This window comes from Tricharina praecox (assembly GCF_024521635.1).
Source record: "Tricharina praecox strain CBS 144465 chromosome Unknown BZA05scaffold_21, whole genome shotgun sequence".
Taxonomy (NCBI): Eukaryota; Fungi; Ascomycota; class Pezizomycetes; order Pezizales; family Pyronemataceae; genus Tricharina; species Tricharina praecox.
In genome coordinates this window covers 306,602-333,851 of record NW_026250423.1, presented here as the reverse complement: position 1 = coordinate 333,851, position 27,250 = coordinate 306,602, and the positions used below count along the sequence as shown (strand labels likewise).

Sequence of the window (27,250 nt, the reverse complement as noted above, 5' to 3'; positions counted from 1 at the left end):
AGGAGCGCGCATGCAGGCCCATATCAGTCTTTACCGTGTATTGACGTTGGGTGCCTAGGCGGAGGGAGGGGCAAGAGAGGGGGCCACCACGGGCTGCTCGACGAAAGTCGGGTTGGATGGTGGACAAGGCTAAGAATTGAAAGTCTAATGATGTGTTTGCTGCGCTGGGCGGTGACGAGTAGGATAGGTATGACCGCTCCGGGCCTGGCTGTCTGTGAGCGTCCGAATAGACACAGTGCTATCGGTACAGCGGTACATACTTCGTGTACGATTCCAGAATAGGTTTATTACAGACGTCTCACGAACGGACAGGATTCTTGGTTTCCTGCACTACTTCTCCTTGCTACCGTGTCGATTCCGCGTAGGTTCATACGAAGCTTTCTCGCTGGACTTGGAATGATACTAGACTTTTGCGGGCAGAAATCAGTACAGAGCTTCACTCGGTGGAGCTTGGAAGACTGTCGCTTGGAAGACTGTGGCTGGGAAGACTGTGGCTTTGATCACAAACTCTATCGACATGTGAAGGTTTTGGTTTGGTCGTAGAGATATCGAGTGATCGGGTGACTTGTCAGCTGGAAATGTGAAATAACTAGCCACCGAACATTCCAAGTGTTTCCGTCACAAATGGTTCAGGCGAAGGACGAATGAACCTGAACACAGTCCCTAGGCTTGGAAGAACGCGAGGCGCATGCCATTCGGCTTCCCTTTAAACCAGAACCCACAACCTTTAATCCCCCATACGTACGGCTCGAGCACTGGGATATCACTCGGCTACGGCCCTCAACCCGCAAGAACTACATGTAGATTTCTATGATACAGCCAGCCAGCCCGCCACCCCAAACTCCGGTTTTTACAGCCGCCGCCCCTACTGGTTGACCAACATATCCTTGACGACATTGAAATACGGGCGACCGGCGACCTCATCGACCTCCTCTTTGGTGAGCCACATGAAGTCGTCGAGGCCAAACTTGTTCTCGGCCAGGTCGGCCTGTCCAGCCATGATGCGCGCCTTCATGTAGAACACCTTCTTCCCCATGTAGTCGCCGTCCTCCGTGTACCCCTTGGGGTACCGGTAGCCGCTGTGGCCTATTGGCACGTTGCCGACAAACCACGTGTTCATGTTGACGCCTGCCGCCTCCGCGAGTGTTCGTTCCGCGGCCTGGTTGATCGCCCGTGTTAGCCAATATTCACGCGGCGGTATGGTATGGGCAGAGGATCACGCACCTCCTTCAGGTTCTCGAAGCCAACCAGCGGGCTCTGTGGGAACTTCCACGCATACCTATCGCGACCCTTCTTCCTGACGAGCAGATAGAGGGTGCGAGTCATGTGTCGATCGAGGCTCCTACGGTCTCCCTCCATATCCGCCTTACTCGTCCTGCCCAGCGGCATTTCAAACTTCTTAACACCCTCAACTCCCTCCGCGGTCGCATCCTCGCCCGACACCGTCGTCGCCGCCAGGCGACGAAACCCATTATCGTCACTCTTGTGTGATTCATCGCCGACGAGCAGCTCGTCAGCCCACGAGCGCTTCCCGAACCCCGTGAACACGTCGTCCCCAAGAGCCTTCTGCTTCCGCTTCCACTCGAGATCCGCCGGAGTGTCCTTCTTGAAGTAGAAGTACCGCGTGAACGGCAAAGCCAGCCGCTGGTTCAGCCGCCGCTGGTAGAAGTAGAACGACTCCTCGAACGGGTCCAGGTCTGGCGTCAGCATGGGCGGGCGCGAGAGGACCACGGCGGAGGTCGTGCGGTAGGGGCCGGCGCTGCGCGCGGTGGGCTTGCTGGGCGTCGCGGTGGGCGTGGTGGAGGCATTCTGGCTAAATTGGATGGGCGGGGCCGGTGGCGTGGTGGGGGTTTCGGTGGTGACGGTCGCGGGGGCGGCGGAAGAGTATGCACGAGGTGCTGCTGCTTGTTGCCGGTGCTGCTCTATGAGAGGTTGTCAATTGGCTTTTCCTGTTGGGGGGGGGGCCGGAGGGAGGGAGGGCGGGCGCGTACTCAGCAGCATGCCTAAAGGCCGCCGCGCGGATCGTAGACCAGCGTTCATGATTGTGGGATTTGGGCGACGACAACACGAAACAAAACGGTGGTGCACTGCAAGGTGGGTGAAGCTTTGGAGAAAAAGTTGTTCGGAAAGAGCCGCCCCCCCCGCTAAGGAAGCAGTCATCGGCTATCAATCGAGGCTTGCCATTGAGGCCATCAGTTTTGGCCCGAAAAATGCTGCAGTCACAGACGAAAAGCGTTGTGGAGCCATCAAAGTCTTTAAAAATGTCATTATCTACGTCTCCACAAAATCAAGACAACTTTTGGCCAACCGGTCCTCAAGACAGTATATACAATCATTACATAAGACCGCTTTCCCGTCACGATTGATCACCGCCCTGATCTCAAGAACTCCGCAACACCCAAACAGAACCCTACTCTTGACCCAAGTCTGGTCTGTTCCGCCCTCAACACTGCCTGCCACGTCTCGAGCGCTTCTCTGAGCCCACTCGCCCCACCCAAGGCGATAGCTTCACCATGGCACTTGACAAAAACATTCATCCACGTATTCACCAGCTCAAAGTCCTTCCTCGTTCGCAGCCGCTGGGTGAGTGCGTTTACAAAGTCAGCCATTTCGTCGTCCTGCAAACTCCGAAGCTCCAAATCTGCAGATGATGGCGGGAGGCTCTTGAGGTGGTCGAGCAGCTTGGCCTGGTTTCCAGAGCGCAGCGTCAGTGTAAACTGCGACTCGCCGGTGCTGATGTTGGGGTCAACACGCATGATCCTATTCCGGTCTGCGGCGAGGGCGGTCGCTTCTTCGGCCGCTCTTTGTGCGGCAGAGGCGGAAACGAGAGCGAGATTCTCGGTCATCGTGTTTGGATTGCCTTTTTCGAGCGAAGGGAGGAAAAATGGTGCCTTCTCGGGGACCTTCGGGGCCTCCTTGGGCTTGTTGCGTTGCTTTGGGACCAAAGTTAGCACGGAAGCACTGTCGGAGGTACAAGAAGGTACGTACTCGGATCACGTCAAGGTTGAGAAGCGTTTGCCATCGGGTCCGGGGCACCAAGGACATGGTGAGCAAGTCCTTACTCAGCTGGTCGGCGGTGTTGTAAACACCAGTCTCAACGTCATCCTCGGTGTCCAGATTGAGGGCAGCGTGCACCAAGCTGGTTCCGCCTTCTCCCGAGATCGAGGGCATGGCGAGGTCGACGATGTCCGAGTCCTCGATGTGGCGGGCCGGAACATGGCGGAAGAGTGTCCGATTTGTCCTGGAAATCGGTCAGCACTGATTGAGAGCTGGAGATGCGAGGTAACATACCAGAGATTAATACTAACACTTCCCACATGAGCCGTCGCCAGAAACTCTCCAGACCCAGCGAACGCCAAGGCAGTAACAATATTGCTAGTTCTTATACCGTCGATAAGGTGACCGGTCGGCAGATCCCAGACCCTTATTACACTGTCCATAGAAGCAGCAACGATCCACCGGCCATCGTTGGAGAAACAGAAGTCACTGATCTTGCCCTCGCAGCCCCAAAGCTCTCTCACGACCTTTTTAGTCTCGACGTCAATGACACGAATGCAAGTATCATCGCAAGAAACAGCCATGAGCTCCGAAGGCCGATGGAACTTCATCATATTGGGTATCTTTGTGGTACCTTCCCAGTTGAACTCATGGATCAGGATTCCTGTTGTGAACTCCCAGAACTTGATTTTTCCGTCCAGGCCGCAAGAAATGACCACCCTGTTCAGGGCATCCGTCACTATTCCCGTGACCGCTTTGGTGTGCTTTCCCCTTCCAATCATGTTCATCTTTCCGATGGCTTCGCCCTTCTTGACCTGCTTAGCCTGCGCGGGGGTAAGAGGCTCTGGAAATCGTCTGCGCTGCATGCCGCTCTGGAGGTTGAACATTGTGATTCCGCCCTTGGACGATCCGATTATTGCAAACGTGCCACAGGTAGTGATGGCCACCGACTTGACCTCGCCCTCGTCGTGGGTGGGTAGTTGCCATCGTCCAATCTTCTTGTTCTGGAAACTCCACACCCGAGCAGCACGCTCGTCCTGATGGGCAGTAACAATGCCCTCCCATTCTCTCCCGGACGTACCAGCCCCATCGTCGCCTGAACATGTTGCAATGGCCGTGATTGGTCCCGCCCTGAATTCTGCGATTGTGTTTGCTGCTTCTTCAATGGCGTTCTGGGCTGCCTTTGTGGCCTTTTTGACCGCAGCTCCTTGCGAGAACTCGAACGATTGGGCGTCGTTGCGGAGCGACTGAGCTCGGAGTGTCCGATCGCGGGAAGCGGAGAGGAGGAAGTGAGAGGTTCCGGGAGATGCAAAGGTCAAGGAAGAAATGGCGTCCGAGTGACCACCCCGAGAACGCAAGAGGCGCGGCCTCGTCGTATGCGGAGAATCGAATACCCATTCCTAGCCATGGTCAGCATCTCAATCCCCAACTCAACAGGTCCACCACCACATACTTTCACACTGTTATCTGCGCCACTCGTCACCAGCACATTCATTCCCGACAGCCATTGTACATGGACACCCTGCGGCGAAGGGGTATGCGCGTTTCTGATGTCTCCAAAGACCCTGCGCTTCTCCAGGTTCCAAAGAGTGACATGTCCGTCCTCATGTCCCACAGCAAGAATACGGCCACCTACGCCCTCTGCGCCCGTCTTCTCTGCGCCAACGAACGGGTCGCTGCAGAACGACAGGCTCGCAACACGCCTGGTCTGGGAGGAGACAACGAGGGAGCGCTGGTTGAGGGTAAAGAGCGGTGCATCTGTGTGGATATTGTGCAAGTGAATCTCGCCCGTCGAATATCCAATCGCCAAAACCGAGATCGCCGGAGTCTGCACAAGGACGGTGACCGCCTTTGGAGAATTTGGAGTGCTTGGAACCGGTGAGAGTATGGTGTAGATTTTCTTACTGGGCTCGAATCAGCGACGCCGTTGTTGAAGACCCCCCCCCCCACCTCCCCTCCCCCAATCGGACATAAATACCTGGTTTTGATGTTCCAAATCTCCAAGTCACCGTTTCTCCTCGCAACGACCAGCTTGTTGAGATACGCACTGGGGTGGCAGACCGCGGTGACCGCGCCCCCCTTCCCGCCCATCTCGATCTCGGTGTAGACCTCGCCGCTCTCCCTCCTCCACACAACGAGCGCTTTATCGAAGGCGCCCACGACCCATTCCCCAAAGACGATCAACTCCTTCCAGGCGCCCCACCTCTGCGCCGGCATCTGCAACTCGCCCATCTTCTTTCCGCGCTTAAAGATCCAGACGCCAGCGCCACCCGCGTTCGAGTCGGCAAAGGCGACATAGACCACATCCTTATGTGCGACGACACGGGCGATGACGCCGGGCGTCGGCGGCGACGACACGAACAGCAGGTTCAGCTTCCGCACGTCATACGTCTGCACCGTGCGCTCGAGCGCCGTGGTAACCTGGAAAGTCTTCCCTTGCGGCAGCAGCGAGAACGGCACTGGTGAGGTGATGTGACCGATGGCCTATATTTGCAGCAGCAGCTTTAGCAACCGAGAGATCTCCCCCGCCACCCCCCCACCCATCGCATCGACGACGACCACCGGGACGGAACGCCTACATACTCGGTATGGAGCGAAAATGCGGGAGTGTGTAGGTGTAGGATGAGCCGCCTGCTCCGTAGTCGCACCCTGGATGCGCTGCCGCTTGGGATGAGCGGACGGCATTGTTGCGTTGGGTCGTGTTCGGATCGATATGTTACGCTGCTGCGGGGCTCTCCAAACTTGAAGAATTAGCAAAGCAAAGTGTCGTTACCGTTTTCGAGGTCGTCCGTCACTCGCTCGCTCGATGCTTTCTCAAACTTTTTTTTTTGCGGCGGTGCTCGCGTTTGAGGCTCCGAGATTAATTTTCTTGCAGGGATCAGCGGCGAGCTTGGCGGTACTAACTACTATATGGTTACCGAGTGATACACTGTGACCCAGCATGGCACGGGAGACGCTGGGCGCGAATCGCGATCAGCAGGGCGAATGGACCATCGCTTGCTTGCCCGCTGTGTATCTGAAACAGATATTATTGGACGTCAGGTATATTCCTAAATCGTACAATCCGGATATAAATTGTAGTCCTACTATATTCTTGAGCTTTTACAGCAAATAGAGTACAATACATACCTCACTTTTTATTGCTGTCGGACTTTATTTTGGCTTCGTTCCACGGTTCCAGCTCGGAGGTATTTGGATGCTGAATGTGTATAGCACTGTGGAGCCTGGACGCATAATAGGCGATTTTTGTGTAGGGAAGTGAGCAGAGTAACTACTATGCTCCGGCCTGCCCACCCGCCCGGCATCCCCCCTCCGCATCGCTTGCGTTCGAGCGTGCCGATCTACCTACTTGCTGCAGCACACGCAGCCGCCTCCGAAGCATCGGGCATCGGACATCGGACGTGAATCGTGATGGCACCCGCTAATAGTAACGCGGAAGATCATTGATCGGGGACCTGGTCACGATCCGAGCGCGGACGCAACCGGTGGATAGTCCATAGCTCAGCTGCGAAGCGTCGGGACACGACACGAGACGACGAGCTCGAGCGTCGGCGGGAGGGACCCTCCCCCCTCCTAAGCTTACTGTGTCGGTGCCAGATGGGGCTCTCTCCCGCCGTGCAGCAGACGTCGAGTCGACATCCATTAGTTACGCCGCAACAGGAAAGCGAGCGTGCGTGGAAGGATGGATGGAAGGATGGATGGATGGATGGATGAATTGAATTTGCCGGGTGCACTGGATTGTGGGCGAGAAGCGCGGGATGCGGAGTCGACTCTCGAGTGCACGGCGAATTAATTACACTACACTCCCGTTCTAGAGCGCGGCGGATGCAGCGTGCCCATCTGCAACCGACGAGAAGCATGACCGTCGACCGACCAGCTTACCTACATACCTGCCTCGACGCATGCGCGTCCACCGCAGAACTGGGATGGTGGGTCCGACGCTTCAGTAACCGTGATGCTAGAGTAGGTAGGTGGAGTGGAGTGGAGACTGTCGCCGCGCCGGAGACCAGCCAACACCGCCGCCGCCACCGCCGCTCTTGTGATGGCCGCCGATTGCTAGTATGTAAGTGCCTACCTCTTACCCACGTGAATCCGCTCGCTCGCTCACTCCCTTTCACTGAGGTGCTGCCCTTATACACTGGCTACCGTACTCTGCCCACCCTCCCGTTGCACCGCGGCCGCTACCGGCGCCGGTCTGCTGCGGACCTGCGGTGTTCCTGGAATTATCCGGGCTTCCTACTGATTGGGGTATCAATCAATCGACACCAGCGCTGGTCACGGCAGTAAGGCGTGTTTTCACGCCCAAGAGAGGTACCGTAGATATATACCATGCATCGTTCGTGTGTGTAGTAGTATTTGCAGTACAGCAGACAGCAGACAGCAGACAGTCGACAGCCGACGTTGATGGGCAGCAAGCCCCACCGCAAGGCGGTCCGTCCGCTGATATGCTCCTTTCGATTGATTAGCCATCCTGCTCTCTGCTCCGGCTTCGACTTACTCGTAGATGGCCAGCCTCAACTGCTGCTGCCTGCCTTATGTCCCCCGCAGCTCCCTTTGGCCACGGGATAGAGACTGCATGGCCCAATCCCTGCGCTCTGGGCCAACAGGCACTGTTGTTTGGTTGGGTGGTTGCGGTTGGTGAGACTCGAGGATCACAGCCTAGGGTCTACATACATGCCCGTATGTATCTACCTAACAATGTCGAGTGGGTGTAGTCATTCTACCAGTAGTACGTACCGTAGTTACCATAGGTACATTTCTCTCCAGCAAATCAATCCTTCTACACACTCCCCCCGTCCGTCATTCGTTCCTTCTTCTCCTGAACTGAGTGCTTTTCTCGGCCCCCCCTCATCGGAAAACTACCCTGCCGCCTCCGCCTCCTCCTCCCTCCACATCCACTGCTGCTACATCCTCTTCCTCTTTCTCCTTCTCCCTTCTCGTCCTGCCCACTCCGCCAGCCCCTCCACCACATCCATCACCAAACGGACCATAAAGGCACTTGCCCCATTTCTCTTCTTCCCCGTTCTCGAAGACAGTTTCCGCGAGCTTCGCCTTCGTCGCCCGTAGTCACCTCCGTTGCCGTTGCCGGTTGTTCTTTTGCGCAGCTTTGTTGTTGCTTGCTCTCGTTTCGCCTTCTCTTCTTTGAACGTCCCACACACCACACCTCCCCTCCCTTGGGCTGGCTGGTTCACATATACATCTCGCTTGCCAACAAAGTCCCCCACCATCCCTTCGGTCTGAAGTTGCCGACACTCGCCGTATTGCCGCCGCCGCTGCCAACTAGGCTCGTAAACAGTAACCCGCAGTGCTAATAGACGTGGTTCGTCGTGTCCGCACATCCAACTCAGCGCGCCAATAACCAGAATCCTGCGACCACCTCCCTCGAAGCCTCCAGTTCGGTCCCATTAGCCAGTTTCAACTCCTACAAACACATCCTTCCCTCGGACTCGGTTCTGCGACTGGGCCGCATAAACGTCTTTGCGCCCCACCCCCCTCCCCTTCTCCGCTCATCCACCCAGTCGTTTTGAAACATCGAAAGAAAAAAAGAACACCTCGCCACACGCAACGATCAGGCGCCACAGCACCGCTACGGCCTTCACTACCTCTCCGACTACTGCCACCACCTTTACCCCTCCCTCTCTCCTCTCTCCTCCTCTCTAACACCATTCCACGCTCTTCCGTCTTCGCAAAATTGCTTGCTCTCGCACACCGCAGCAGCAAAGCTCCTTTGAGGTCAGCAGGCACTGCAGGAGAAGCTCGCACCGTCGCTTTCGGCAGTACCGTCCTCCTTGATAGCTCTAGTAATAGCGGTTGATCCTCACCACTTCAACATTTGCTCCACCTTGCTCCTGACGTGTTGAAGAAGTGATTCGTAGTTTTGGCTGCCTTCATTGTTCGACCATCAAGAATACTTTCATCAATTAAAGCCAGCCTTCTGTCGAACACACCATCACCACTCAACATTGGGATACCGTTTCCTCTCAGCGCAACCGACACTCCGCATCCTTCGCATCGCCGCGACACCCGTGAATCGAGATGTCTTCCCTTAACAAGTCCGAGCAGACGTCCAACGGCGGATCGTTGAGACCCCCGACGTCTCGACCCGGCCACCACCTCCGAGCCTCGGCCGACATGTCGGGCGCTTTCCAATCTCCGATGGGCGGACGCATCCGGCCATCATCCGAGATATTCCTGAACCCTCCTCAAATCCCGCAGCAGAACGCCGAGACCGAGGCCCTCGACAAGGCCGCTCGGGAATGGATCAATGACCTCGAGACATACGAGAATACGCTGGAGGAGATGGCTTCGGCCGCATTGGATCAGGAGTTCAAAGACGAGCTCAGCGCTATCGAGCAGTGGTTTCGTGTGCTGAGCGAGGCGGAACGCACCGCCGCTCTGTATGCTCTGCTGCAGCAGACGACTCAGGTTCAGATCCGGTTCTTCATAACGGTCCTTCAGCAGATGGCAAAGTCCCATCCGATGTCGAACCTTCTTTCGCCAAACACATTCGAGAAAGGTTGGTCTTCTCCGGTTGCGTTGATGGAAAAGTATGCTAATCTCCGGCAGATCCCATGGCCAACCGAATGAACGATGCCATGACTAAATTGACCATGGGAAGCCGCGAGGCATTCAACAATCGTCCTCCCCCGCCATCCCCTGGCGGGCCCAACAGCCGCCCTTCTGCAGACCCCACGTCGATGTTCCCGGAAGCCTCGGCCACGATTGCTGCTCAACGGGCAAAGCTCTCCGGACAGGGCGGGGCTGCCAGCGGAATCAAGTCCAATCGGAGCAGCGCTCTGTTTGAGACACGTAGCACCGCTAATCTGAACACTCCGTCCATCAACACCGGCGGCGCGAACACGAAAGAGAACAACCCGCCGCCCTCCCCTTGGAACCGTCCTAGCGATTCCAACAATGAGATCTCGCGCCCAAAGTCCGCCTCCGGTCAGTCCGCCATGGGCAATTTCCAGCTGCCCCAGCCTCCTTCCGCCGGCCTTCGTTCTCCCAGGAACCCTCCCCCGCAGATCACCGGCGATTCCAACATCCGGGCTACCACTCTGGCTGCGCCTTCTGACAACCTGGAGCTGCCCCAAATGTCGCCGTACCCGGTTGCGAGCACCAACTGGGCGTCGATGGTCAACACGCCGGTCGGTGCCATGTTCCCGCAGAACCAGAACGCCGATATGATCGCCAACGCTACCGCCATGAAGCTCGCCGCGCTTTCGACCGTCAACAACCGTATAATCCTCGACAACGATCCCAAGGGCTGGGGCAAGCGGCGCAAGGACGGCACCCCTGGTACTCCAGGACTGGCCTCGCCCCGTGGAATCCCAGGTCTCTCGCCGGCACACATCACGATGTACAATGAACACGGGCAACTCGTGCAGATCCCCGCTGCCGCAGCGGCGGCCGCGTTGCAACAACAGCAGAACGGATCGAACCTACTCGGCGGCAGGTCTCGGCCGAGTTCGCCCGGATTCTTCAATCCCGCGTCGCAATGGGGCGGGATGGGATTCGCGTCTCCGCAGGCAAACGGGTTCCTTGCCGCGCAGTCGCCGCTGCTCAACAACGGTCTGCTCGGACAGTTCGGTTCGCTGGGCGGTGGCTCGGAGGGGTACAACTCTGACGATCTGAACGGCGGCCGCGGAAGGAGCCCGAGGGGTCGCAGGGGAAGCTCTAAGCCCCCGGAGGACCCCACTAACCCCGAGCTGCTGAACGATATCCCGCAGTGGCTGAGGAGTCTGAGGCTGCATAAGTACACGGACAACCTGAAGGATCTCAAGTGGACCGAGTTGGTCCAGCTGGACGATGATGCGCTTGACAAGAGGGGCGTAAACGCCCTGGGTGCGAGGAGGAAAATGCTGAAGGTACGGCCTAACTGTGATGTTGCACCGGGAGAATATACGCTGACTTATATCAAAACAGGTGTTTGAGCAGGTTCGCGCAGCACAGGGAGACGGAAAGCTTCCCGTCCCAAATTGAGATATCTCGCTCGGCAGGACCCTGGAAAAAGAAACACAACATGAGGTGATCTGAGGTGATCAGGCGGGTGGGCGGATTAGGGGTTAATGATGAAAGAAAGATAGGGACGCTTCATTTGCTACATTCATTCATTAGTTGTGGTGCTTGCTATACTACTTGATTTGCGGGTTTTCTGTTTGGGCCTCTGTTGCTGTCTTTTTCGTTTCTTTTCTGTTGACTCATATCTTACGATGTCTATGCTGTGTTGCTGTTGCTGTTGCCCGACCGCTACTTACCTACTCTCCCTTTTATTTCTGTTCTACTTCTTCTTTTCTTCTACTTCTTTTACTTCTTCTTTCTTCTTCTTTTGACTTGGCTTGTGTTTCGATGTGATTTGATTTGTGGATGTGGCTGTGGCTGTGGCTGTGGATGTGGCTGTGGATGTGGCTGTGGATGTGGATGGGTCAGATGTGGACGGGTCAGATCTGGCCGTTATGATGATGTATGCATGTTTGTGCGGGTGAGATGCCATGTAGTGTGGTATGGGCGGCAGCGTGGGCGGAAGTGTTGGCGGAAGGGTTGAAGAACGAGCGAGTGAGATGGTATGCATACATGTTATACCTTCATTACCCTCCACTATCCACATCTTCCTCATCCTCACCAAACCAAATCAAATACAATGACCCCCCCCTCCGTGACGTACCCACTCCAGCTGTATACAGCTCACCAAGTCTCCTGCCGATACCGCCCCTCCTTCTCCAGCCGCTCGAGCCACTTCACGGCGTCCTCCCTGCGCATCCCCCCCCTGGCTGCAAACACCTCCACGAGCGCCTCCCTCACAGCACTGGGCATGCGCCCACTACTTCCACACACAAACACGCTCCCGCCCCTCTCCGCGAGGGCGGCCCACACCTTCCCGGCATTCTCGCGGACAACGGTCTGTACATACCGCTTCGCCGGCTGGTCCCGCGAGAACGCGGGTAAGAGCTGCAGTGCGCCGCGCGCTTGTAGAGAGGTCCACTCCGACGAGAAGAAGTAGTCTGCGCGTGAGGAGCGGCAGCCGAAGATTAGTGTGTTGTCCACCGCTGGGCTGGGGGATAGGAGGCGGTGCTGCAGCAATGCCCGCATGGGTGCTACGCCCGTGCCCGGCGCGATTAGGACTACTGGTGCGCGGAGGTGTGAGGGGGAGAGGCCGAGTGAGCCTCCGTGGAACACTAGGGAGATGGTGTCGGCGTCGGCGTCGGCGTCGGGGAGGAGCGAGGCGAGGTACCGTGTGCACACGCCTAGCCGGGTTTTCTTAATGACGGTTTTGTAGCGGACTATAGCCACGAGGAGCTCGATGCTTGTGGGTGAGGAGAGGGAGGACGAGGCGATGCTGAATTGTCGTGGGCGGAGGCGCGGGATCAGTTGCAGCAGCCGTGGGAGCGGGATACGGATGCTGCTGAATTCTTGGAGCACTTCGAGAATGCTGCGCCGTGGGCGCGTCGTGTAATCCCATAACTCCTCGATCCATTGCGGGTCTGCGAACTCCGCCAGCCGCTCTTTGTGTGTCGAGTCGGTGGTGAGGTGCGCGGCGAGCGAGAAGAAGGACCGCCGCGGGATCGAGGTGATGTCCAGGTGGTGGATGAGGAGGGTGCGCAGGGTGAGGGGGGATATGGGGGTGGAGATGGGGCACGGCGGGATTTCAGAGGGCGCCAGGTGGGCGGAGGGTTTGAGCACCAGTGGCCGGTCGGCGATCGCGGTCCAGTTCTGCAGCGCGAGGAGGTGCTCTACGTCCGCCGGGAAGTTTTTGGGAGAGATGGAGAGGACATCGCCCGGAGACCAGCACATGGGCTCCGGAAGGGTGAAGGCGAGGTGCCGCACGTCCTGCCAGTGCTCGGGCGTCGTTATCCGCTCGTTCTTTGCGACGGTGGCCAGTATCGCTCCGGGCCGCGGTGCGTGCAGCTTCCTCATGATTTCCATCCCATCCACCTCGCCCTTGCTGTCCGCCTCCCCATCCGTCTTCCCGTCCGCCTCCCCGTCCGCACCCGCGAACTCAAGAACCCACTTACTCTCGAGCACGACTTCATCTTTAATCTCCTCCGTCCCATCCATCAGCGGCCACTTTTGCCTCAGCACGCTCCTAACCACCTCTACCCAGCCCGCAAACGCGCCCTCGGTGCCCTCATCAGCGCTCTGATCCGCCTCCACCCTGGGCACGACCTCCTTCGCACCGAGCTGCAGCAACCTCCTCCCTACCATCCTGCCCGCCCAGCAAAACTTCGGATACGTCGTGTCGCCGAGACAAAACACGCCAAAGCTCACCTCCCCCAGCCACGCGGCGGGCAGCTTCTTCCGTAGCAGACCGCGCCAGAAGAGCTTGGCGTTGTCGGGCATCTCGCCTTGCCCGGTGGTCGAGATTAGGAGGAAGATGAGAGCGTGTGTGGGCAGGGTGGAGAGGGGCGTGAGCTCGTTGCATGACAGGACGGTGGGGTGGATGTGGTGCCGCGTGAGGACGTCGGACAGCTGGAGAGATAGGTCTTCGGACGTGCCCGTTTGCGACGCGTACAGGATCAGTGCTCGCCGCGGGGACCCGGTGGTGGGCGCGGTCATGGCTGGATCTGATTCGGGAGTCGCCATAGTGATGGTGGTGGTGGTGGTGGTGGTGGATGTGCTGCTGGTGAAGGTGAAGAGCGCATTGCGGTGGTGGTGGATCGAGTGGCCACTAAGGTACTGTCTTAGCTAGAACATGATGATTACGGATTATCCATCCATCGCGGAGAGTTTGCGCTGCTGTATCAACCCCACCTTGCCGTTGCCGTTGCCCCACTATGTAAAGACTAAAGTAGGTTGCCACTCCCACATGCCACATGGAACTGAACTCGCTTCCAAGGAGTCGATAGCGTGTGGCGGTTGTGTGTGGCGCGGCCCAGACCATAACTCTTGCTCAGAATCTAGATGAAGAGTTACGGTACGGTACGTTTGGTTTCCACCCAGTCCAGACTCATCAATAGGAGCGCCGGTCGTAGTTACGGTATACGACCATATGCCCACGTTTGCCCCCCCTCCCCCCGGGACAGAGTAGGTACCTAAGTTAGGCTCTGCTCCAGAGTTCTTGAGCAACTCTCGGACTCACCATCGAGGAGTGCCTAAGGTTCACGGGTAGATACCGTACGATCGCGGGCTAACCATGTGAGGGGGAGAAATACCTCCGCGTAGGCTGCGTATATGATCAATATCGAGGACCGGAGGTGGCTGGTAGGCGAACGTCTGGGTGAAAGGTGCTCGGGAAAGAGTTTGAGGTCTAGATGATGAAGGAACTGTGATTTGACGGAAATGCTCTTTCTATATCGAGTATTTAGGCTTTTAAGGTTGAAGTTAAAGCTCCATACTTTTTTTGGGATTTTTCTTCAGGACGAAATCTTTAAGTCTCAGACCGCCAGTGAGTGAGTCCGCATATACCGCTACCAAGATCTCCAAGATCTGTTATTCTACCCAATGCACTACAGATCCAGAGATCAGATCTATGTAGATCCGTCACCGACTCACCGCCCTGCATAATGTAATTACCCATCCTCCTCCGGCCGGCGATGATATCACAACGAAATGAACTTAGCAGTTTGGCAGAAAATGATTCTTCGACCTCCATCCATCTACTCTACTTCTCTACTTCTTTACGGAACAGAACAGAAGAATAAACCATGCGGACTATACGGCCCGACATAACAAAGATCTCAAAAAATCGCCAAAAACGGTGCCACAGTAGTAGAGATGATCCAATTGCACACACACAAAAAATTCCCAGATCCAATTCCTAGCCTAGCCTAAAAACACGCAACACACGCAACACAACACAACAGTCGCCAAAGAACAATCAACAAGAGCAAATGGCAGTTGATTCATTAAGCAACGATTCCGCTGGAGCGACTGAGCTCCTTCTCGAGGATCTCGTCGACAGCTATGCCGGCGCGGCCGGCCTTGATGACGACGGGCGCGGCGGCGGCGGCAGCAGCAAGAGTGGTGGTAGTGGTGTTGGTGTTGGTGGTGTTGGAAGCCTCAAGACTCAGCTGTTCGTCGGTCCAGATGGGCTCGACATCGGTGACCTGGCCGACTCCGCAGAGCCCGCCCTCGCGAGCCCAGTCAGAAGTGCGCTTGAGCTCGAGGGTCTGCCAGACGTCGTCGAGGGCCGCGTAAAGCTGCTGCTGGAAGACCTCGGTGTGGCCGGGGGTGGGGGTGATGCGTAGACGCTCCTGTCCCTTGGGCACGGTCGGGTAGTTGATCGCTTGGACGTAGATGCCGTGCTTGTTCAGGAGCATGTCGCTGGCCGCGCGGGCCTGCTCGGCATTACCGACCAGGACCGGGACGATGTGTGAGGGGTTGGGGATCACGGGGAAGTCGCGGGCCTCGAGCTCGGACTTGACGATGCGCACGTGGTGTTGCTGCAGGTGGCGGTCGCCGTTGTAGTTGTACTGGTACTCGATCGCGGCCGCGGCACCGGACATGGTGGCTGGGGGGAGCGAAGTGGTGAAGATGAAACCGGGGGCCAAGGAACGGATGGCGTCGACGAACTTGGAGGATCCGGCAATGTAACCACCGACACAACCGTATGCCTTTCCGAGGGTACCGGTGATGATGTCGATGCGGTCCATGATGGTTCCCTCGTGGTTACCAGTAGCATGAGCCTCCCAGTCGAGATGCTCAGCAACACCGGCACCGTGTGGTCCATACATTCCAACAGCGTGCACCTCATCCAAGAAGGTGATCGCACCGTACTTATCGGCGAGGTCACAGATCTCGGCGATCGGGCCGATGGATCCGCACATGGAGTAGACGGACTCAAAGGCAATGATCTTGGGAACATGGAGGGGTAGCGACGCGAGCTGCGACTCGAGGTGCTCCAGATCATTGTGACGGAACACCATCTTCTTGGCTCCCGAATGGCGGATTCCCTGAATCATCGAAGCGTGGTTCAACGAGTCGGACAGGATCACACAATCGGGCAGTTTCGAACCGAGGGTCGCCAGCGTCGCATCGTTCGCCACGTAGCACGACGAGAACACCAACGCCGCGGGCTTCGCATGCAGTTTGGCAAGCGTGGCTTCGAGTTGGATCGCATGCTTGTTGTGTCCCGAGATGTTTCGAGTTCCTCCGGCACCAGCTCCATACGTATCTAATGTCTCGTGCATCGCCTTGAGGACCTCCGGGTTCCTTCCCATACCAAGCTGAAATCCGAGTCAGTTTACCACGGTCGTCAACCCCCCGAATCAATGGACAGATACTCACATAATCGTTGCTACACCATGCCGTGACTAGTTGGCTGGGGTCCTCCAGATGTGCTTGGGGGAAAGCATTGGCGAGACGGTTGATGTTGTTGAAATATCTGTAACTCTTGTCCTTGTGCTTCTTCTCCAATTCGTACGAGTAGAAAGCCTCGTAATCGAACTTTGCAGTGCAGACGTTGCTGGTCGTCTTGCGGGCGCTGGTGGGAAGGGTGACTCGAGTGCCCTTAGCAGGTAAAAAGGCATCGGCAATTTTCGCGGCGTTCATGGCGGCAGAACCATGAGGACAAATCCCTGCACGCAACCAACCAATGTTAACCCATCAATTCCAAACCCCTCCCAAAGATGCAATGCACTCCGAGAGAATTGAGAAAGAAAAGAAAAACATACCCTTTGAGGTGTCGATAACGCCAGCCCTTCTATGGACCTCAGACACATCGGCAGCCTCGGCAGACCTGGTGTTGGTGGTGCCGAAAGCGCTGGGCTTGCTCGGCACGACGTACGAGCGCTTCTGCTGCTGAAGGCCGAGGCCGAACATGGCGGCCGAGGAGCGTCTGAAGGCCGAGTTCATGGTCGAGCCACGGCCGACGCTCTGGACGGCCATAGCCTGCGACATGATGGGGCAGCGCTCGGCGACGATTCGGAGGTTCGACATAGCGCCACCGCTGCTGGAGACGGACGTGGACGTGGAAAGGGCGCGGAGGGTGCTCATGGACGTCTTCTTGAGGAACGGGCAGACCTTGGTCGAGTGCTTCAGAGCGGGCTCCATGATGGGCGAAAATTCGACGGGTTTGGTTTTGTTTGGTTTTCGGTTGGTGGATAAGCAAGTAGTAGTAGTGGTTTGTATTCGTCCGGGAGAAAAGTTAGACTAAGCAAGCAAATGCCAAAGACGGGCCGAAGCTAGAGAATGAATTGAGGAGCGAGTACGGATGGCGGGTTTTGGAGGGGGGATGGCGGGTATTATGGGGGGAGGGGAGTTTATGGAGGGAGGTCGAAGTGAGAGGAAGAGAAGGAGTGGGGGAGGTGTTGGGGGGGGTTTAGGGAGTTTATGGGAAAGAAAGTTGTCAGCCTCTGGCAGCGTTACGCGGGTTTTGTACTGAGGCAATGGCGATGTCACAAGGGTCCCCTCCCCCATTCCCGGCGAGAGTGTCGCTTGCAGCACGAACGAGGAAAGAGCAAGTAGTGGCCACTCGATACAGCTCTGGCCGGACTTTTCGTCTCTCCGTCTGCTTCGGAAGACCAACCGTTACCAGCCCCATCATGCATGGCTTGATCGAGAGTCTTCGATTGGGTGTCCGATTAGTGAGGACGAGGACGGTGCCGGTCCAACTAACTTTCTGGCCCAAACGCACACGTTGTGAACTCTGCCGGGGAAGACGGCCACAGGCCTTTCATAATCACATTCACATTCACATTCATGGCGATGGGAATGCTCGGTCTCGGTTCCGGTACTCTCACGGCCATACCAAGGCAAGTACCTAGGTTACAGGTACATAGCACCCGTCCATCGAGAAAGCACTCTGCTCTAGACTTCATCTCCGCCGAGCAAGCAGGCAAGCACTCTAGATATGTGTATCTCCATCCAGCTCACGGGGACTCTGCCAGCATTTTCTCCCATACATACCAGCCAGGTTCTCCCCGGAGTTTCGTTTCGTCGGCATTCCCGGGCTGTCCATAGTGTCTCAGCATTGAATTGCAGCGCTCGCGATTGGCTGGAACCCCTGCTTACTCGAGCGTCACACTGCCTGTCTGTTGTCTCTTGCCGGCCCGGCAAGCTTTCCCCCAAACACCAACTTGAAAAAAAAAAGTTGAAAAAAGAAGGTCTGCAGCGGAAGAGGGAATGGAAAAGACGAAAGTCGACCTCGATGACTGTCCGTCCATTTGTTGGTTTGTTTCTTCCCGGCCGGGTCGACTCCAATAATCAATCAATGCCTCGACCGAATACAAGTAAGCAAGCAAGATGCCCTCCAGTCAGTTAGGTATTCTGGGCAGTCTCCCGAATCTCGTAATCCTCGCCGCCCGTCTCGACTCTCGACGTGGGAGTTTCTGTCCTGCGCGAGCTTTCACAAGCGGTTAACGTAACCCCCCGCCTCTCCCCCCACCCCTCTCCACCCATTCCTCCCGACCCGATCGGAGATGTGTTCTCTTCTTCCGTTCCAACACCCACACACGTCTTGCAACACTACCTACCGTGCTCTAGTTAACCACATAACACTGCAACCGCCGGGAATGTGACGAGACAATAATCTTGTCTTGTCTTGTCGCAGCTCAGCTGTGTGGATTCGAAGATTCGTGGTAGGTATCACATACCCGAACATGCACGCACGCTTTCCGAGACCGGCGGCCGCTGGCGGGCTGGGAAACTACCTTGCCGACACTGCCGAGGTCCTTTTGTGGCGGACAAAAAGCACGATGGACTGGAGTCTGGGGACGGGGATAAGGTATATGTAACCAAGTACTTGTTTCTTACGGTGAAGTAAATACTCCTGCCCATGATGGTGATATGAACGAAGTAGGACCTACGGTATGGGCTCATGTATCCGCCGGCCCAACCGCGACGCATAAACATCCCCCATTGCCCAATGCCCAACATTATGGTACCGGATTGACCGCGGCAAAGCTTCCCCCCTCCCACCCATACAAGAATCCCACATTACCATTACCCATCCTCCTCTGTCTCTCTCTAGAAGCCCCACCGCCCCACCCCCCTACCCCGCATTTAAGCAAGCAAGCAAGCTTCCGCCCACCGATTCCCACGCACTCAGCACAAGTTGGCAACAGGTTTCCGCGGGACTATCGGCCACCGGCTACTGCAACCGGTAGTTATAGCCAGGGTGCACACTGCGGTCCGTGGTCTGTGGTTTGTAGTCTGGTCTGGCACTGTGGCCTGGCTGCGTTCTGGCACTGTGGTCTGGCTGCGTTCTGGCACTGTGGTCTGGCTGCGTTGGCTTACTGATATCCACCATACCTACTACTCACATGTAGAGTACGCTGGACATGTACTCTATCGAAGTTCTACTACTGCGTATGTGGTGTAGGTATGTGGTGTATGTACTCCACTCATGTGGCAGGTATTGGCATGTGGTGTGCTCCGTGTGCTCGGTGTGCCAACGGAATATCGAACCATTTCTAAACCCTCGGACCAGATGTGTACCTCCATACTGAGGGGTGAAGTTCGTCCGGCGGCGCCACAGAAAAAGTCGTGACCACTGATCACCACACCGCATCAAAAATCAAACCAGTGGTGGTCACGACTTTCGGTGTGGCTCTGATCCTCTGGACGAACTAGAGTAGTTACCACTCGGTCCGCTTTTGTTGCCACCGCGGCGAATGTGGGATAGGACCGTGGGTAGTCGTTCTTCCAGACCAGACCAGACCGTGGTCTTCGGAAGCCGGACAGCTAGGTAGAGTTCCGATCACTCATGTAAGCCGGCAAGCCGGTATATATTGTCCGGATCGATACCAAGCTGTCGAGGGGTCGGGCCGCGATGCTTATGTAGTGTGATCCAACTGACAGATGTCGAGAATACTCATTCAGCCTGGCCAAGTGACGTGGAGTGGAGTCCATTGGGACGGTTGGAGGGGGGGGGGGGGATGGAAGTTGCTTTTGCTTGGTGTGAAGTCGAGATGGCATCTGATGGTGGTGGAGGACGTCATCGGGCGCGATTTGAGACGAGGAGGGAGGTCGTGTTGGAGTTTGGACACTTGAAGGCCTAGTTTATGGACGATCTGGCACGTGGGCACGTGCTGGGTCACGTTGCTGCACATTTACGCGGAAGCAGATTTTCGGTTGACCATAGGCTTCTCTAAGCTCGAATTATCATTCATCGATAGACCCTCTTCCTCTGCCGCGGCAATTCCAAGTTGGTTACCAAGATTTACATGCCTATATAGTAGCCACTGATCTCTACATAGGACACACGCTTTGGCAGTTGATGGACACGGCCCGACCAAACCCACCGAAGCGGAATTCACGACTACGCCCAAGGCGAGCGAGATTCCGAGATTCCCCACTCCATCTCAGAACCTCGCAGTCACCTGACCAGCGGCCCGAGAGGTCTATGATTTCTTCCGTAGACACCGGTAGTCTCGCACGACGACGATATATACACAGATGAGCTAGCGGAAGTCGTTACAAGGCGACGATGAATCCATGTTGGCACCCTTCATGAGCGATTGCTCCGTATAATAAGAGAAGGTCTCTCTTCGCCCTTATTCCCAACTCAGCTGTCGTCACTCTGAGCACCCATTCTACTCTACATCCTATTTGAAAGTTGATATCGTGCGAGTGTCCCGACCTAGCCAACGGTTGCGATTCCGTCTCTTGGCCCTCAATCCTCAAACCGCCCAACCCAGTAGGCCATTAAACATTTTGTCGAGCCCTCCCTCTCTCGACCATCACGCCACCCCACTGGTCTCGCCCCGTAAGGTCACACGGCGACGACGGAAGGTGTAACACGCGGAAAGAATGGGTCGGAAATGCACCCCAGATTCCACAGATTCCAGATTCCTTGTCTACAGATTCCGAACCCACCGATTCAGATAGAGTAGTGTGCATCAACCTTCGCCGTTCGCCGTTCAGGGTCTGGGCGCACTGTGCAGGCAGGCAGGCCCCAGAAAGAGAGAGAGAGAGAGAGTGTGTGTGTGTGTGAGGCGGGTTGCAATGCCTCTTTCCGGCAGCGGCGGCGGAGGCGGCGCGGGTGGAATCCGTCGGTTGTAAATATATACGAGTCCATCTATACAGCTAAATACCCACGGGCCAGTGTTGTGCTGTGCTGTGCAGTGTTGTGCTTGGCGGAAATAGAGTACAACACATATAGGTACCTAGACGGAGCAGATCCGTCTCACACACCCAAACTTCGAAGACGGAGGAGCCGGGAGGTCTCCGGCGGCGGTATTGAGACTCGAGAGGATATTGCGATTGTTCACATGATCTGTTTGGTATAGTTAGTACTCTAGCTGTCGTGATGCTGGTGGTGTCAGGCTCACGAACGACATCTATATTGCGACGCTGGTCACTGGTTCCGTAGTCCCTCCCGATACCGTGACACGAACCTGCAAGCACCCAGTGAGCTGAGCCGTCCCGTCCGGCCCGGCCCGTGCGAGCTGAGGATGGGTTCCGTGTCACTCGGTTCTTCTTCCGTACTGTTCCATTCGTTTCTCGGCACTCGTTTTTCCCGAGGTGAAAGCTTTAGTGGGAGGGATGGCACATTCTGAGAGTGATAGCGGGGACCAACTATTGGTATTCACGTGGAATCACTCAAGTATGATTCAAGCAGTTTGCTTTGTGTGGAAATTACCGTATCGTTTGTCATGTATTCGCCCATGTTATGGAAACGGTTGACATGTCTTGATGGTATGAATCGTCTCGGAAAGTGATCCAGCCAACCCATAATTGTCAATAAAGTACAAGATCTTCCGTACATCTATGCCTACAACCGCGTGCACACATCTATGTATGTTATTTTACACTCCCCTAAGCCAGCATCCTAACACAGCCTGCCACCAGCTCCTTCGCCAGACCCGAGCTAACTGCAACTCTCTGCGCAACCTGCTCGTCACTCAGGGGACGGCCCTCCTTGAGCAGTCCACTGACACGGCAGTATTCCAGCAGACTCTTCGCCTCCTCCTCGGCCATGGCGCCGATCTCCATCACCTCGGCGCCGGCAATGCTAGGAGCGATCCTAGTGTCCAGCTTGGAGTAGGCGGGGAGCTTCCAGCCACGGAGGGCGTACTCGAAGGCGTCGGTGCGCGGGGCACCGGCGAGCGATGTGGCGCCGATGACCAGTCCGCGCGGGAATGCGCGGGTGCCGTTGAGGAAGTCGCAGAAGTGCCGGGGGATGGCGAGGTCGTGCGCGTGGATGATGTTGTAGTCCTGGTCGTGGTAGTCGGAGTTCTGCATCATGAAGTTGAGCGAGTCGACGGCGAAGAGGACGGGTGGGCGGCCGGCGTGGCAGAGCTCCTCGAGGAGAGTGGTGAACACTTCGTGCGAGATCGTGGCGTCGCGCGATCCGCGTTGGCAGAACTGCGCCAAGTCGGTTGCCGCGGGGAAGTCGATACGGTTCAGCGTGTGGTCCTTGGAGAGCTTCATGCGGGCGAGGACGGCGTGGTTGGCGGACAAGATGCGCGATAGAAGCGACCGTGTGTATTCCCGCTGTGCCCAGGTGCCCGATGTCGCGTCATGCTCGTACTCGGTGTGGCCTATCACCAGATCGTGGGCTAGAAGAAGCATCGAAGCTGATTAGATATGGAGGTGCTGGCTGTGTGAAGGGTGTGACGGGTACCATTGGAAATGTTGATGACTACCCACTCCCTCTGCAGCGCCCACGACATAGCTTGTAGTAAAAGCACACTCTTCCCACTCCCCTTGGGACCCGAAAGAATAACACGTTCGCATGCCCCCTTTTCACCCTCCTGGATCTCCTTCAGCATCTCTCCCAGCACCAAACTCTCCTTCCGCATGACCGTACTAGGGCGGTAGAAGAACTTCCAATCCTGGGTACGCCTGAATGCCTGAAGTTCCCTCAACTTGTCCACATCGTGTGGAGCAAGCGCGAACACACTGCCGACGGTGGGCTCATGGATGGAAACCTCGACCGTGAGCTCGCCGAGGTTTACCGGCGGCGCGTTGGTATTCGAGAGCACGATGCGCTGACGTATTTGTTTGCGCTCGCCCTCCTTGTATGCAGCCCGCGATTTCGACTCCGTAGTTGGAGGACCACCCCTTCCGCCGACTCGCTGTTGGCCCGTCTGTACGTTCCGCCCCTGCCCCCCCTTGACGTTGGGTTTCGAGCTCTTGTCGAGGGTCGCCGCGGAGGTGGTGAATGCTACTGCTGCCGTGGGGGTAGTAGGAACGAGTGATCGTGGGAGCTGGCGGATGGTTGTAGAGCGGAGGCACCGCCAGCCAGCGGTCGAGAGCACCATGATGGATGTGCAGGTCAATTGAGGTGTGGAGGAGGTCCGTGGGGGGTGGGTCGCACTGCGGTTGGTGGGTTGGTGGGGGGAAGGTGATGTTCAAAAAAACGAGCCTCCGCTAATCCTATTGCGGATGCGGCTGAAACTTTTCCTTCCACTTGCGCGACAGTTTGAGATCTCTTCGCAAGCAGTTCCACCACCACCACCATCACCACACTTCCCCCCACCTACAACCACCACCAAAGTCCTCACAATGCCCGCCGCAGAGGTTGCCCCCGCCAAGCGCGAAAAGCTCGTCGTAACAGTTGAGAAGCCAATTCCTCTCGAATTCGACATGGGCCACTTGACGGCCTTCGACAACAACCCTCTCGATGCTGCGCTCTACGCCACTGCGCGCGAGGAATGCCTTTCGGTGGCGATCCGCGACGGTGCTCAGGCACTCATCAACCAGGTGCTTACTGCGCTGCCGCTGAAATCCACCAAGGACGGAATCTTCGTTGAGCTCCCGGAGGGCGTCACACCGCTGCCCAGAGAGAAGCCAATTCCTAGACTGAAGGAGTTGACCAAGTGGTTTGTCTACCTTTTGGTTGAAAATGTGGCGGAGAATGATTGCTGATTCTTCTACAGGGAGTTGTTTGCAAAGAAGAAGGGCATCCGCACCAAGCCCCGCGACGGCAAGATGGTCTACGACGAAGAGAAGCAGGAGTGGGTTCCCAAGTGGGGCTACAAGGGCAAGAACAAAGAGGTGGAAGACCAGTGGCTCGTGGAGATCGACGACACGAAGAAGACGGCCGAGGGTGACGAGGTCAACCCAAGAAAACTCAACCGCGAGGAGCGCAAGAAGAATATCAAGCTCAACGAGAGACAACAGAAGAAGAATCTTCTGCAGGGCGGAAGGGCGCCGGCTGCCGTATTGAAGCCAAAGAAGGCCGGTTCCGGTTCTATTGGAAAGAGGTAATCTGCAAGAAAATGGTGCGGCTTCATGAGTTTAATGATTTTTGTGTTGGTGCATATACAAAAGTTTGGGTTTTGCTACTTTACGGTATAGCATGTATAATATCATATGTTTTTTCGGTCAAGCCAATGCGTGGGAGACACCAACCAATGCAGAGCATCAATGGTCCTTTGAAGGGATCAATAAAGGTTTAAAGTGGCGATTGGCTCCTTGATATCTAAACCACGGAAATACGGAGAATTGTGTTGTATTCTGCGTGAAGAAAGGCTGCGGGCGTCACCAACTAGTATCTAAGCTCAGATGAAGGAGCGTCGATGCCAGCGGCCGAGTGCTTTTACGTGAATCTCGATTTCTTAATCGGATGTTTAACATGAGAAGTTTTCGTGATGACGAGTTTATTGGGTAGGAGATAGAGATCCCCGTATGAAGATCACGAGGCGTAGCTTTTTGGTCATGGTTGACTGTGACGATTTATATCGGACATGGTTGTTCTGCGGTAATTACTGGTACAGTCACCCCATGTTTGGCAGCCTGTTAATTCAATATCATTGATCCTCCGATTTCAACCAGCGGTTCCAAGAGGATGGAGCACATGTCTATTGAATAGATTAAGGTATACATGTGAGGTTATGAGTGGCACGAAAACCTAATTCTACAGTCCGGGGAATACAAACTGTGTAGCCCATATACGCAATGAAGAGTGTCTCGGTGGTAATTAGGCCAGTCCGTCCGAAGACTCAACGACGGCATTGAAGGTCGTAATAAGGTAACCATGCACCGAGTTTCCACGACCAGTCATCTCACCCACGAGCTGATGACATTGGAGTTTAGCTGCATGGCTTGGCCTTTTCATGGGGTCCTCAGCCGCGACTTCAACTTTTCACCCCTCCCCCGCACCGTCCCTCCGCATTCGTTGTATCTTCCCGTTCGCCCCCATCAATTCGTCCAGTCACGCCTCACCAACGTCCAACAATCCTCACAATGGCTGCGCCGTCTCCCTCACAGCGATATTTGAGCTCCCGCGGCGGTTCCTACGGCGTGAGTAGCCTTCCATCCCTGCGGGTGCGGCGTTGGGCTTAACCTTGTCGCTGCAGTTCTCGTTCGAAGAAGCCGTGCTCAAGGGACTCGCCGACGACGGCGGTCTGTTCATCCCCGAGGCCATCCCCTCGCTCCCGCAGGACTGGGCCTCGCGCTGGTCAAAGCTCCGATTCCAGGACCTCGCCTGCGAGGTCCTGTCGCTGTACATCTCTCCCGACGAGATCCCCGCAGAAGACCTCAAGGAGCTGGTCGAGCGCTCGTACTCTACCTTTCGCCATCCCGAGATTGCCCCCGTCGTCGACCTCGTGCCCGAGGATAACCTGCACGTCCTGGAGCTGTTCCACGGCCCTACCTTCGCGTTCAAGGATGTGGCGCTGCAGTTCGTCGGTAACCTTTTCGAGTACTTCCTGGTGCGCAAGAACGCGCAGCAGGGCACGGAGGGTGGAAAGCGCCATGCGTTGACCGTCATCGGCGCGACAAGTGGTGACACCGGCTCGGCGGCCATCTACGGTCTGCGTGGAAAGAAGGACGTCAGCGTGTTCATCCTGCATCCTCGCGGCAAAGTGTCGCCCATCCAGGAGGCGCAGATGACTACGGTGCTCGACGAGAATGTGCACAACCTGTCGGTGGAGGGAACGTTCGATGATTGCCAGGACATCGTCAAGACGCTGTTTTCGCACCCTGTGCTGAGCAAGACGCACAACCTTGGTGCCGTCAACTCCATCAACTGGGCACGAATCTTGGCGCAGATCGTCTACTACTTCTCGTCGTATTTCGCCCTGGCGAACAAGCTGCCCGAGGGCCAGACCCCGAAGATCAGATTCGTCGTGCCGACTGGAAACTTCGGCGATATCCTTGCTGGATACTTCGCGAAGCGCATGGGATTGCCCATTGACCGGCTCGTCATCGCCACCAACGAGAACGACATTCTCGACCGCTTCGTCAAGAGCGGGCGCTACGAGAAGCACCCGCTTTCGCCCTCGGAGGCCGAAGGCGGCATCGCAGCCGACGGCGCAAAGGCGCACCCCGGCGGCGTCAAGGAGACCCTGGCACCGGCCATGGACATCCTCGTCTCCTCGAACTTCGAGCGTCTCCTCTGGTACCTCGCGCTCGAGTCCGTCGCGGGAGTCCCACAGAGCAGCGGCGAGCCAACCAAGCAGCAGAAGGAGGTCGCCGGCAAGACCGTGCTGCAGTGGATGGATAGCCTCAAGACCGTGGGCACCACGATAGTCCCCGACACTGTCCTCGACGCCACCAGGCGGGACTTCGCCTCCGAGCGCGTCTCGGACCTGCAGACCGTCGACACCATCAAGCACGTCTACACCACACCCCCGTCGGCGCCCTACGTGCTCGATCCCCACAGCGCCATCGGCGTGGCCGCCGCTATGCGCCTGATACAGAAGGCGAAGCAGGCCGGCGAGAAGGACGTCCACTTCGTCTCGCTGTCTACTGCCCACCCGGCAAAGTTCAACCATGCGGTCGATCTGGCGCTGAAGGAGCAGGCCGACTACGACTTTGAGACCTCCGTCAGGCCGAAGGAGTTTATTGGGCTCGAGCAGAGGGAGAAGCGCGTCAGGGTCATTGCGAAGGCGGACCCGGAGCTCGTCAGGGCTGCCGTCGAGGAGATGTTGGCGGCTGAGGGAAAGGTGTAGAATTTTTTGGGGTTTGGTTGACAGGTTGGTTGTTTATGTTGGGCTTGGTTTACTATCTATATTGGCGCAATGATGTTTTTGGTTTTGGTTTTAGAAAGTAGTGGTAAGCTGGGTTGGATCGGTTATATCTATCTGCAGCAAAAGGGCAATGAAATAGTGGTGTTTACTGGCAGAATTTACTTCGAGTCTGGGCCTTCCCCCCGTGCCCTTGTGTAGCCCGCTACTACCCTCTATTCGATGGTCAAGATGATCTGTTTCATCGATGGCTTGTACCATATCTCCTGCGAGACAAAGGCGGTAACTACCGTAGTTCAGAGAGGTGACCATCCGCTGCAGCCCTATAATCCACTTGGTTGCGGATTGGCCTTTGTTTTGTTGTGCGACTGCATCACTGTTTTTTAATGAGTCGTCAATATTTTCGATTGACTGGTGCTGTCGGTAGTCAATTTTCTTCGATTGGCTCGTCAATTTGG

The 27,250-nt window shown here is 56.3% G+C and overlaps 8 protein-coding genes across 8 annotated transcripts; 3 read left to right on the top strand and 5 right to left on the bottom strand.

Moving 5' to 3' along the window:
- Positions 1–865: 865 nt before the first annotated feature.
- On the bottom strand, positions 866–2,040 carry BZA05DRAFT_447015 (39S mitochondrial ribosomal protein L46-domain-containing protein; the record flags this gene model as incomplete). The annotated part of the gene is made up of 3 exons (XM_051487127.1): positions 866–1,159; positions 1,225–1,922; positions 1,992–2,040. 3 exons carry the CDS (start codon positions 2,038–2,040, stop codon positions 866–868), a joined length of 1,041 nt encoding a protein of 346 aa, XP_051337338.1.
- Positions 2,041–2,263: 223 nt separating this feature from the next.
- On the bottom strand, positions 2,264–5,832 carry BZA05DRAFT_125252 (Utp21 specific WD40 associated putative domain-containing protein). Its single transcript, XM_051478732.1, has 6 exons — positions 5,581–5,832; positions 4,976–5,481; positions 4,451–4,901; positions 3,292–4,397; positions 2,989–3,241; positions 2,264–2,933 (listed from the first exon to the last, which is right to left on the bottom strand). The coding sequence occupies exons 1-6, from the start codon at positions 5,680–5,682 to the stop codon at positions 2,367–2,369; spliced, it is 2,985 nt and encodes a 994-aa protein (XP_051337337.1). The 5' UTR covers positions 5,683–5,832; the 3' UTR covers positions 2,264–2,366.
- A 3,017-nt stretch (positions 5,833–8,849) lies between these two features.
- Positions 8,850–11,331, top strand: BZA05DRAFT_125230 (uncharacterized protein). The gene is made up of 3 exons (XM_051478731.1): positions 8,850–9,514; positions 9,565–10,865; positions 10,924–11,331. The coding sequence occupies exons 1-3, from the start codon at positions 9,034–9,036 to the stop codon at positions 10,978–10,980; spliced, it is 1,839 nt and encodes a 612-aa protein (XP_051337336.1). The 5' UTR covers positions 8,850–9,033; the 3' UTR covers positions 10,981–11,331.
- Positions 11,332–11,394: 63 nt separating this feature from the next.
- Positions 11,395–13,847, bottom strand: BZA05DRAFT_405121 (uncharacterized protein). The gene is made up of 2 exons (XM_051484379.1): positions 13,747–13,847; positions 11,395–13,663 (listed from the first exon to the last, which is right to left on the bottom strand). The coding sequence occupies exon 2, from the start codon at positions 13,576–13,578 to the stop codon at positions 11,683–11,685; it is 1,896 nt and encodes a 631-aa protein (XP_051337335.1). The 5' UTR covers positions 13,579–13,663; positions 13,747–13,847; the 3' UTR covers positions 11,395–11,682.
- A 714-nt stretch (positions 13,848–14,561) lies between these two features.
- Positions 14,562–17,281, bottom strand: BZA05DRAFT_376684 (pyridoxal phosphate-dependent transferase). The gene is made up of 3 exons (XM_051481823.1): positions 16,608–17,281; positions 16,222–16,511; positions 14,562–16,160 (listed from the first exon to the last, which is right to left on the bottom strand). Exons 1-3 carry the CDS (start codon positions 16,984–16,986, stop codon positions 14,841–14,843), a joined length of 1,989 nt encoding a protein of 662 aa, XP_051337334.1. The 5' UTR covers positions 16,987–17,281; the 3' UTR covers positions 14,562–14,840.
- A 4,256-nt stretch (positions 17,282–21,537) lies between these two features.
- BZA05DRAFT_405115 (mitochondrial ribosomal death-associated protein 3-domain-containing protein) lies at positions 21,538–23,226 on the bottom strand. The gene is made up of 2 exons (XM_051484378.1): positions 22,502–23,226; positions 21,538–22,436 (listed from the first exon to the last, which is right to left on the bottom strand). The coding sequence occupies exons 1-2, from the start codon at positions 23,139–23,141 to the stop codon at positions 21,694–21,696; spliced, it is 1,383 nt and encodes a 460-aa protein (XP_051337333.1). The 5' UTR covers positions 23,142–23,226; the 3' UTR covers positions 21,538–21,693.
- A 240-nt stretch (positions 23,227–23,466) lies between these two features.
- Positions 23,467–24,090, top strand: BZA05DRAFT_426588 (ribosomal biogenesis regulatory protein; the record flags this gene model as incomplete). Its single annotated transcript, XM_051486018.1, has 2 exons — positions 23,467–23,702; positions 23,760–24,090. The coding sequence occupies 2 exons, from the start codon at positions 23,467–23,469 to the stop codon at positions 24,088–24,090; spliced, it is 567 nt and encodes a 188-aa protein (XP_051337332.1).
- A 553-nt stretch (positions 24,091–24,643) lies between these two features.
- On the top strand, positions 24,644–27,153 carry BZA05DRAFT_437886 (tryptophan synthase beta subunit-like PLP-dependent enzyme). Its single transcript, XM_051486466.1, has 3 exons — positions 24,644–24,853; positions 24,919–25,125; positions 25,182–27,153. Exons 2-3 carry the CDS (start codon positions 25,069–25,071, stop codon positions 26,775–26,777), a joined length of 1,653 nt encoding a protein of 550 aa, XP_051337331.1. The 5' UTR covers positions 24,644–24,853; positions 24,919–25,068; the 3' UTR covers positions 26,778–27,153.
- The last annotated feature ends 97 nt before the right edge of the window (positions 27,154–27,250 follow it).

What these genes read in the sequence shown, in the direction of transcription:
- BZA05DRAFT_125230 (XM_051478731.1), top strand. Translation starts at nt 9,034, where the DNA reads ATGTCTTCCCTTAACAAGTCCGAGCAGACGTCCAACGGCGGATCGTTG. An exon ending in GCCAAACACATTCGAGAAAG is followed by an intron (nt 9,515 to 9,564) that starts GTTGGTCTTCTC and finishes AATCTCCGGCAG; the next exon opens with ATCCCATGGCCAACCGAATG. An exon ending in CGAGGAGGAAAATGCTGAAG is followed by an intron (nt 10,866 to 10,923) that starts GTACGGCCTAAC and finishes ATATCAAAACAG; the next exon opens with GTGTTTGAGCAGGTTCGCGC.
- BZA05DRAFT_405115 (XM_051484378.1), bottom strand. Translation starts at nt 23,141, where the DNA reads ATGGTGCTCTCGACCGCTGGCTGGCGGTGCCTCCGCTCTACAACCATC. An exon ending in AGTCATCAACATTTCCAATG is followed by an intron (nt 22,437 to 22,501) that starts GTACCCGTCACA and finishes TGCTTCTTCTAG; the next exon opens with CCCACGATCTGGTGATAGGC.
- BZA05DRAFT_376684 (XM_051481823.1), bottom strand. Translation starts at nt 16,986, where the DNA reads ATGGAGCCCGCTCTGAAGCACTCGACCAAGGTCTGCCCGTTCCTCAAG. An exon ending in CGTTATCGACACCTCAAAGG is followed by an intron (nt 16,512 to 16,607) that starts GTATGTTTTTCT and finishes GGTTGCGTGCAG; the next exon opens with GGATTTGTCCTCATGGTTCT. An exon ending in CATGGTGTAGCAACGATTAT is followed by an intron (nt 16,161 to 16,221) that starts GTGAGTATCTGT and finishes CTCGGATTTCAG; the next exon opens with CTTGGTATGGGAAGGAACCC.
- BZA05DRAFT_437886 (XM_051486466.1), top strand. Translation starts at nt 25,069, where the DNA reads ATGGCTGCGCCGTCTCCCTCACAGCGATATTTGAGCTCCCGCGGCGGT. An exon ending in CCCGCGGCGGTTCCTACGGC is followed by an intron (nt 25,126 to 25,181) that starts GTGAGTAGCCTT and finishes TTGTCGCTGCAG; the next exon opens with TTCTCGTTCGAAGAAGCCGT.
- BZA05DRAFT_405121 (XM_051484379.1), bottom strand. Translation starts at nt 13,578, where the DNA reads ATGGCGACTCCCGAATCAGATCCAGCCATGACCGCGCCCACCACCGGG.
- BZA05DRAFT_125252 (XM_051478732.1), bottom strand. Translation starts at nt 5,682, where the DNA reads ATGCCGTCCGCTCATCCCAAGCGGCAGCGCATCCAGGGTGCGACTACG. An exon ending in ATTTGGAACATCAAAACCAG is followed by an intron (nt 4,902 to 4,975) that starts GTATTTATGTCC and finishes ATTCGAGCCCAG; the next exon opens with TAAGAAAATCTACACCATAC. An exon ending in TCAACCTTGACGTGATCCGA is followed by an intron (nt 2,934 to 2,988) that starts GTACGTACCTTC and finishes TTGGTCCCAAAG; the next exon opens with CAACGCAACAAGCCCAAGGA.